At 48.4% G+C, this 10,134-nt stretch overlaps 1 protein-coding gene across 1 annotated transcript; it reads right to left on the bottom strand.

Annotated features, from left to right (window-relative positions):
* Positions 1–670: 670 nt before the first annotated feature.
* On the bottom strand, positions 671–9,557 carry TMEM220 (transmembrane protein 220). The gene is made up of 6 exons (XM_053892870.1): positions 9,427–9,557; positions 8,922–8,951; positions 6,452–6,512; positions 4,291–4,414; positions 2,925–2,984; positions 671–850 (listed from the first exon to the last, which is right to left on the bottom strand). The coding sequence occupies exons 1-6, from the start codon at positions 9,517–9,519 to the stop codon at positions 715–717; spliced, it is 504 nt and encodes a 167-aa protein (XP_053748845.1). The 5' UTR covers positions 9,520–9,557; the 3' UTR covers positions 671–714.
* Between the last annotated feature and the right edge of the window lie 577 nt (positions 9,558–10,134).

Genomic DNA, 10,134 nt, shown 5'->3' with positions numbered 1-10,134 from the left:
CCCCAGGGTTACCTTTGACATTCATTTAAAAAAATACCGATTTTGGTCATACTTCTCATTTACCATGTAGTGAATATTCCGCTTCCTTCTGGTCCCAAATTCCTTTATTCTACCTAACTCTCTCTTTCCAAGATGTGCTCGTTCCTTGGGCATCATTGAGCTCACTGCACTGCACGGGTCCAGTATAATGAGTTCATTTCGGGGGCACAGCCCTCTCTTGAATCTCTGTTTCTATCATTCCACCGAAACCCTGTTTTCTTCTGTTTTAATCACCTGTAAGCCCCTTATAAGCACTTGGTAATTTTGGAGGCTCTCATATTATCCACTTTAATCCTGGCAACTGTATTAAGTAAGTAGCGGATCTGGTTTTAATCCTGTTTTACAGATGAAGACATATCCGCCAGGAGGTGTATATATTTGCCCAAGTCATATAGACAGGGGTAAGCTGAGTCAGAATTTATATCTCTTCACTTTGTTCTGTGGCCTTCTCTACTCTACGGGGACCCAATCGAATATCAGACCCCTCTCTTACCAGTTCCATGCAACTCTATGCCGTACCGTAGACATCCTCAGAAAGTTCTTGGCATTTTTTTTTAATTACCTCTAATATTAGCTGAGATTACCTGAAGTTCCTAGGAAATTGGCTTGTTACAAGCATGTTTATAAAACATTGATTGACAATACTCATTTTAATAATGGGATTCTTGGCTTCATTTAAAGTACTGTCTTGCAGTGAGTTGGCCAGGAGGACCGCATCTCCTTGTTTATGTATATGTAGACCCAAGAGAGAAATGGGAAGAGAGCGATTACAATGGCAGTAGCCAACTGAATTCTTCCACCAACTGGATTCCTATAAAGACACACAGGAATGATTATCAGTAAAAATCCAATAACATTTATGGATTGCTTTGGAAACAAATATCAAGGTTGAATTTGGTGAACACATTTTTATAGGACTTTTTCTTAATTTTTATTGGCATATAGCTTATTGATTTGTGGGAGTTCTTTTTTTTATTTTTTACCTTTTATAAAATGTTTATTTATTTTTGAGAGAGAGAGCATGAGGTGTGGAGGGACAGAGAGAGAGAGACATAGCAGGCTCCAGGCTGAGCTGTCACCACAGAACCCCAGGTTGGGCTCAAAACCACCAACCATGAGGTCATGACCTGAGCCGAAGTTGGAAGCTTAACCAACTGAGCCACCCAGGCACCCCAGGAGTTCTTTATTCTTAGTGCACATCTTTGTTGTTTATATATGTTGCAAATAGGTTTTCCCACTCCTATAATGATGTCTTTTGAGGAACTGAAGTCACTGATTAATTAGGCAGTGTGACAATCGATCTTTTCCTAATGATTTCTGTATCCTGTTTAAGAAAACTTTTCCTCCCCAAGGTCTTGGAGATTTGGGGTTATCTTCTCTAAAAGGCTTACTGTTTTGTTTCTCACATTAGATTTGTAATCCACCTGGAACGGCTGTTTATGAAAGTCAGGTGGGGAAAGTTTGGCCACATGGGCATTCCGTTGAGCCAGCAGGATTTGCTGACAAGTCTGCCTTTCTTTGCTGCACCTGTACTGCCACGAGGTCAGGAGTCAAGGGTCTACCTGTGCGTGGATGGACCTGTTTCTAGATTTACTCTTTCATTAGTCTTACCCTTTTCCCAGTACAGGTTTATCCCTCCACTTGCTTAGGTCTTCTTTAATCTCTCCCACAGTGTTTTGTCGATTTATTTGTAGAGCTTTTGCCTATCTCTTTCTAGATTTATTCCTAGGGAGTTGATTTCTCGATGTTCTTATTTATGGTTAACTTTGTTTTCACCATTTTCCGCGACTTGTTGATTTGAGTACATTCACCTAGTGGGCAGCAATCATGCTAATAAACTCACTCTAACGACTTTTCAGATTCTTTTTGATTTTTTGTGTACACAATCACGTTACCCACGGATAGCGAATGTTTTTCTTTTCTAGTCGTTGTGCCTCTAATTTTTTTCTTGCCTTATCGGACTGGCTATGATACTAGCTTGAACAGTGTTGAGCGGAAGTCGTAATGGTGGCTAACCTCACCTTTTCCTGATCTCAGAAGGCAAGTTTGCAACTGCTGGCCACTGAGTATCAGGCTTTGGTGTAGATCCCATTGGTCAGCTTTAGTTCCTTTCTACACCTGTTTCCTAAGACCTCTTGTGGATGGACGGTGAATTTTACCAGGTATCCTTTCTGTATAGATTGAGAAGAGAGTTTATTTATTCTTTTATTCTGTTAACATGATAGAGAACACTGGTTGGTTTTTGAATGTCAAACCGTGTTCATAGAATGGACCCAAGAGGGTGGTTGGGTGACATATTGCAGGATTTTATTTACTGGTGCTTTATTTAGGATTTTCTAATCTGTGGTTGTGAGTGAGGCTGCTGGGTAATTTCTTTTCTTCTCTCTCTCTTTTTTTTTAATGTTCTTGCTAAGTTTTGGCATCAAGGTTATTCTGTCCTCATAACATGAATTGTAAAGTGTTTCATCTTTTTCTGTTCTCTGGGAGTGTGTTAAAGGCTGACATTATTTTTTCCTTAAATATTAGGTAGAATTCTCCAGTTAGGGCATCTGGTCTAGAGTTTCTTTAATAGTTATGGAATTGTCCTGGAGTATTTCTTCTCGTGTCAGTTTTGCTAGTTTATATTTTTGAAGTGACTTGTTCATTTTTTTAAAGTTAATCTATTTTGAGAGAGAGAGAGGGTGCACGAGTGGGGGAGGGGAAAAGAGGGAGAGAGAGAATCCTAAGCAGGCTTCACACTGTCAGCACAGAGCCTGATGCGGGGCTTGATCCCACGAACCATGAAATCATGACCTGAGCCGAAATCGAGAGTCAGACCCTCCACCCACTGAGACACCTGGGCGTCCTCAAGACGTCTGATTTTAGCTAACGAGTTGAAAACTTACTTTGATGAACTGTGACATAGGCTCATCCATGCTGTGATAATCACCAGACCAAACAGTTCCCTATAAAACAGCACACATTTCAGATATTTGAAGTAGCTGCAAATGACCTGTGTATCGTCCCTTTCTCTCCGTGACCACCAGCTGCTGCTATTAGATGACCTTCCCCCAAGATACGTAGCATCTACAGAATATTTTCAAGTCTGGCCATGAGTCATCAGTTACTTCTTTCAGACCATTTAAAGCCTTATATGAACACAGGTTTCGTCTTATGAGGCAGGTGTGAGCTCCATCACTGCTCCTCAGCTTCTAAGTGAACAACAGCACAACACAGAAATCACTTCAGGTCACGGGGAGGATTAGAGTACAAGCAGGGAAACGATCCTAGATCGATCATACAGGCACCACTTTACCACTGTGTTAGAGGGATCAATGTTAGGTAAGATGAGCTCAAATCAATAAATAATTAAGCACGTGCAGCAGGAGCATGGGTCACGTCTTAGTGGAGAGGAATGATTTGTAGTATGAGGCAACTAATGATTTTGGGGTGGGTAGATGCTTCTAGAAATATGCCTTAAAAGCATCTTTTACATAGAGTAGAAGACAGTCATAGCTGGCCATGGTACCACCGGAAGCCAGAAGTAACTCCGGAAGTTACCGGAAGTAACTCATGGGCCTGAAGTCGGTGGAGGTGATTCAGCCCAACCTGATTTGCTCTCTGGTTTTCCAGGGATTAAGGCCTATGGCAAAGAAGCACCCTGCCAGGGACGAGTAACTTCTAGGTCTCTAACTCTTGGTGTTAGCAGTAGGATGGACAGGAAGGGAAGAGGGCTATGCAACAGGCCAAGGAGTCAAGGGTGGGAGGAAGCAAAGGAAGAGGTGATAAGTTCGGATCAGATGGCCTTGACAAAGGGAGGAGATGACAGGAGACTTAGCAGGGCAAGGCTGACAGACGTTGACTTAAAATACTGACCTCTGAGGTGGCTGCTCACGCTTGTAGGTAAGATTTTGGCCAGAACCACAACTAAACCAGAATGCCGATGGAGTTTTCGCCTTGTTCGACCAGACTCTTAACTGTACGGCTTCCTTGGCTCGTCCATTATAAGGGAGCCGAGGTCAACTGCCTAACCCATGTGCTGACCGCCTCCAGCAGTGATTGTGGGATGTGGTACGCAATGCTGGCTGTGAATCCTGGCTCCATCATTCCTTCAGCTTCTCCAGGCTCCTCTCAAGGAGGTGATACCTTCCCTGCTCCTGCTGGTGTGGCTGAGGGAGCTGAGTCATCGTGGTGCAGATCAGGGGTTGCGGAGGACCAGGAGCTTTCTCAGTTCTACCCCACCCCTTCCAAAGAGCAAAAGTCACTGCTCACCTGCCTTCTTCCTCATGTAAGACGTTCTGTTGTGAATGAAGCCAGAGGTGGCCCGCCAAGCCGACAGCCCACACGATACACAGGAATGTGTGTATAGCAGAGATACTCTTCCAAATGATGTTGCCTGAAAATAGATATTCTGACACTGTCAGTCATGGAATCACATCCCAGGGAAACCATGACCTCTCTGTATCTGCTCTGCCATAGTCTTTCAGGTAAAGCGTTCAGAAAAGGCTGGGGTGGTGCCTGGCTGGCTCAGTGGGTGGAGCGTGTGACTCTTGATCTCAAGGTCCTGAGTTCGAGCCCCACGTTGAGAGTGGAGCTTACTTAAAAAAAAAAAAAAAAAGCTGGGGTTTCTTTAAGTTTTGTTTTGGGGAATGTCATAGAGGTTAAAGGAGTAATAATCAGCTTAAGTGGACATGTGCCCTTTCTATGATGACTACCCTCATTTTCTTTGGGGATCTGCCCTTCCCACACCCCCCTGGCCGTGTGTCCCAGACAACTGGACCTTAGCCTGATTATTCAGTGCATTTCATCCCTTTAGTGGTGGTGCTTTGGCTCCAGAAGAACAGCTGACAAATCAGGGCCGACAACTCAATTCTGAGACGTCGGTGGAGATATCGGGAAAGCAGGTCCTATCTTCTGTTGGACTGAGCGGGCAGGAAGAAGTGAACTTTGACCTGCCGGGCTACCACGAGGGGCCCTGGACTGAAGTCCATCGGCACATGGTGGAACAGACAGGTGCTGAGAGTTCTGAGCCAGTGCCTGAAGCGAGCACCACCCCTGCGTTTCTTTCAGTCACGTACCCCAGTACGTCTCCGTTCGAGCTCACAGCCCGTTTGAGTTCAGCTTTTTCCTTGCCGGCAACTAATGGAGCCCAAACCACTGCACCTTAAAGATGCGGACAAGAGTTCCCGGCGCCTGTACGAGGAACGTGTGCATCTAGGGGACGTGAGTTTTCCCCATCCAGCTGGGAGCCACTGGTCTTTATTCTAAGGCCCTGAGAACTCTGAGGACTCACTGGCAAAGGAGCTGTTTTCACGACAGTGAAGAATAACCCGTCAGGACCAACAGTCCCTGTTAATAAGAAAATGTTAGTAAACACAGTAAAATGTAATTTCTTTTTTGTTATGAGACACGGTTTTATGGTATAAAACTGTCCGCCTCTAGGTTCGTTGAGTTTTTGGGGCTGTAAAAGGCGAAGCGACTATGTTTTGCCCGCATCGAAGTAGGTAGCTTGTGGGCAACACAGACCTGATATTTTAAGGGAATTTCTTTATATGTATACCCACCTGGCAGATTTTATATATGTATGTGAAATGAAAAGAATATATATGTATATACGTGTGTGTGTGTATACATATATATTTTTTTTCATTCCAAGGAGCAGTTTACAAAATGTATGATAAAGCCTCTGTGTTACAGCCATCCATTCACTCAACAAGCATTAAGTACCAAACCGTATTCGTGGCCTTATTTCAGCGGGGCTTGGGCAAAGATGGGCTAGACATGGTCCGACTTTTAAGGGGCGTACAGCCTAGTGGGGGGAAAACATAAAAAAGCATGAAATAAATTGTCGTAGGTACTACGACAGGACAGAGGGAGGTTGGGGGGGGTGATACGTATTAATGCAAAACCTAGACATTTGTATGGATGTTATAAACCGTTTCTCTACATAGAGTAGCCGCCCATATACACAGGGGTTGAATGAGTTCAAATAAGAAAGTGATTCCCGGCAGTGGTACCGGAGTTAAGAAGAATTGATGAAGAGTAAACATATAATAGACACTGGTTGCCACTGACTCTGGAGATACCAACTTAGCACTTTGTTGCTGATTTTCTATCAGCTTGGTGGCTTTAGAAATCGGCGCCTTTCTCTCTGGAGAGAAAGACGCCCTTCTCTCTCACGGGCTAACCCGCAGAACCACTGTTGCCCACGAGCATAAGCGATCTTGGGTTCCGAGTTGGTAAAAGACCGTCTTGGTTTGGCAGGTCCTTGTGACACTTGCCTGCAGATGGTGTGGGTGATCTAGATTAGAATTAGCCCCTCTCATCATCAGAAATGAGAAGACCTGGACAGCCCCGTGTTTCTCCTGGGAGTCCGTCATTATTATAAGAAATCTGATTTGCTGTATCTCCCTGCAGAATCCAGGGTTCGTACCCGTGACAAGGGGGTTAAGTCCAACAAGCAAGGTCAGCACAGCAGGGATCATGTACACCACCTGTTAGCAAAGAGAGAGAAAATTACGTGGGTAATTTCCGCCCCATGGCATTTGTTCTTAGTGTCTCTCTCCCTTGCCCACCTGCCATTATGAAAGCCAAAAAAGCCAATTTATATTCCCAACCTCTTCAGCTAGGGTGATCATGCTCCCGCCATGAAATGTAGTAAGAAGTCTCGTAGGGGCAAGGCTGATACCTAGAGCATTTAACAACCAATAATGCCCGGATGCTGACCGAGCAGGATGGATCCCAGACCATAAACCAAGTTGGTATGCACACACTGACTAGCAGCCTGTCTGAAGGGCTTCCTGGGAAACATTTCCTCCCCAATAAAAGGGAAGAAAGCACAGGAGGAAAAATCATTTTGCTCCTGCCTTACTTCTTCCTACTTGGGATGCCCTTGTCTGGGGATGATGTCTGGAGCTGCAGCAGCCATTCTGTGAACATGAGAGAATATATCACCCACACATTGGAGATGGCAGAGAAGAAAGGAAGCCCGGGTCTTTGATCACGTTGTTGGCCGCTAAGCAACTCCCTCTGGACTTCTTGTTAAGTGAGATACTCTACTCTTATAACCTGATGCTAGGCAGATGTTCTGTTATCTGCTCCTATATGCATCCTGATACAGGAGTCCTCCGTGAACAAGATGAAGTAGGGCACGTGGGAGTGAGTCAGGTGTGAGGTACAAGCCCCCAAGGCCCAGTGACGTAGTACTGGTTCCTGTTTGCATCCATTCATTCTTTCTTTCACTCAACGGTCAATACAGAAGGACTGCCATAGGAAGGCTCTGTTAGGTTGCCTGAGGAATACCAAGAAGAAGGAGTAAGTGGTCCCTGTTCTCCCAGGAGCTGGCATGTACCGAACCAACTTAAATGTAAAGCAGAATGGGTTAGTGTTAAAGGTTTGAAGGAAGGACGGTTAGAACCTATGGGAAAGAGGGAGAGAGACTTGAGTGATGTAGCATTTGAGATAGACTTTGAAGCTTGAGCACGACACACAGAAATCCCAGGGGCGAGGCACAGTAAGTTTTACAGGTGGATCGGGCTTCCAAGACCAGGCTGGGAAGGTGGGTTGGAGCCATCCTGCGGTGGGCGTTGAGTGCCAGCCTGGGGAGTTGTAACTCAGGGATCTTGGGGAGCGAGGGAAGTTTCTGAAGCAGGAAGCGATACGTGGGAAGCGGAAGAGATCAGAGGCAGCTCCAAGAATTGGGAAGCTATTACAGGAGTCCACGTGGGGTGATGGAGGGCTAACCTGGCAAGGAGGGCTGTCTGCGGGGACATGCTGTCTGTTGGTGTTATGTCATCTAAGCGTGAAGTGAGAGGTGACATACAGAGACTGTACAGATAAGCGGTCGGACCTACACGGGGCGCTGTTGGATTGCTTTGTTCTTCGTTTTGTTTTCTGAAAGGCTCTCAAAGGTGGTAGTAAGGGACTGAGATGTGGTTTGGAGCAAGGATGACCCGGAGGATGATTCAGCTGTTGATAGAAATGGGTGAGTCAGGAGGAGGAGGGGGCTTTGTAGGGAAAGATGCTGGGCAGGACCTCGGGGTGTTTGAGGAGCCAGTGTGATATACAGGTGGAAAGATCTAGCAGTCTTTTGCAAATTCACCATTAAGCTGGGTGTTGGAGAGTCGCCTGCAGGGAAGTAATATTTGGAACTCAGGACATGGCCCCGCGTGCTGAGGAAGAGGCAGTTTGATTTGATGCGAGAGCATGTGAATCTGGACAATAAGCACTATCAGAAGGAGTTCCACTGCACTAAAAAGACTGGCTGGGATTTCACATTACAAATCCAAACACTTCCATTTGTTGCTAATATTCTTCCAAGGCCAAAAGTCATGTTGGCTGGCGATACTGCAGTCTTGCGTATCCGTTTTGAAAGAAACTGGGCAAGATCCAGACATTTCAGGAAACGTGTGGACGGTCTCTCCCTCCTCCGAACAGTTCAGCCAGAGCATTGGTTAGATGTATCCTGTAGATTTTATGGGCTCGGATTACTCTTTATAAATATAACTCACTGAATTAGAGGAACCACAGACCCTAAGCCTGCCATTTTCTGGTCAAATGTTTGTTGGAGTGTCTGGGTAGAAACTCACGGGGAATGGTTCAGTTGACCTTGGGAGGTCTACTCTGTGTCTTCAGAAAAGTGTCCTCAGTTGGCCCATTTTTATGCAAAGGGAATACTACCCTAAGGACCCCTGTGTCTGGAAAATTCTTTGTTCTCTCCCCCATACACATTACTACCCTGATCCCTTCCCCTCTGACACTTTAGGAAAAAGAGCTTACAAAGAATTTATTTCTGAGTTTTTCCGCACATGGAGCCGGGAGGGGCGACAAAATGGGTAACAAGCCTGTGTGTTTCGTGCACGGCTCCACGGTTCTTTGGGACGCAGGAAGCAGCTTTTACTCACCATCCACAGTTCTGCATCTGGATCGTTCACCTGGAAAGACAGGACGTCTGGCATTAGCAGGCACGGCCCGTGCCCCACTCCCGTATCCGGTCTGCTCCTCGATGCGTCCCAGTCCTGTTAGGTGCCAGGCGCGGCGCCAGGCGGCGGGGACAGAGTCTAGCGGAGGGCGGGGTCGCAGGGGCTTCTGGCCGAGCGCCGCAAGGGGGCCGCACACACTGCGCACACAGTACCGGTGTTGTGGGCGCCCCCGTCTGAGGAATAAGGAAAGCCCTTATCGGGGGTCCCAAGGCAGACCTGAGGGGTACCCGCGCCCCAGACGGTTCTCCCGGGCCCTCAACCGCGCTGGGTCTCCGCTCCGGGACGCGGGCGGGCGGTCACGGGAACGCGCCTGGCTTTCCGCTGGGACAGGGGCGGGGGCTCCGGGGCGTGACCCCCGACCCTGAGGCCCCGTCAGTCCACACCGCGTGCCGGGAACCCGCCCGCCGCCGGGAGCCGGGGCGCTGACCTGCACCAAGGCCGCCAGCGCGAAGAAGGCGGCCATGAGCCCGTTGCAGGCCCGCCACAGGCCGGGGGCCCAGCGTCCCGCTGCAGGCGCCATCCGCTCGGGGCCAAGGGTCTGGGCGGGCCGGGGGCGGGGCGTCGGGCTTCAGGGGCGGGGCGGGGCGGGGCGTCGGGGCGTCGGGGCGGGGGTGGTGCGGAGGTGGGGGCGGGGCGTCGGGGACGGGGCCAGGCGTGAAGGCTTAGGGGCGGTGCGGGGCAGGCGGGGGCGGGGCTTCGGGGCGTGGTGAGGATGTGGTGTCGGGGCCTAGAGGTGGGGCGTCCCGGACAGAGGCTGGGGGCGGGGCAGCGGGGTTGGGGCGGGGCTTGCAACAGGGCAGCGGTGGGTGGGCTTCCCCTGAAACCCACTTTGTCCTGCGCCGGTTTCTTTCCCCAAACACCCCCCCAGGTGTCGAGTGGCCGCTGGCGGCCGCTCGCTGGGTAAGGATGTGGCACTACTTTAGCCTTACTACTCCCCCCTTTAGATTCTCCCGAAGGCGTGGCCAAGGAAGGTGCTGTGTCCCCATTTCACAGATGGGGAAAGCGAGTCTCAGAACGACTGGATGACTTGCCCAAGATGGCACACGGCTCCGGGGCCCCCACACAGACCAGATTCGGTCACTCGCGCTGACAAAATCCAAAGGCAGGGCGACCACTGGTGGCGAAACAAGAAAGG

Source organism: Panthera pardus, unplaced genomic scaffold, assembly GCF_024362965.1.
Source record: "Panthera pardus isolate Hobbes unplaced genomic scaffold, ASM2436296v1 HiC_scaffold_3, whole genome shotgun sequence".
Lineage (NCBI taxonomy): Eukaryota > Metazoa > Chordata > Mammalia > Carnivora > Felidae > Panthera > Panthera pardus.
This window is presented reverse-complemented; position numbering and strand designations above follow the sequence as displayed.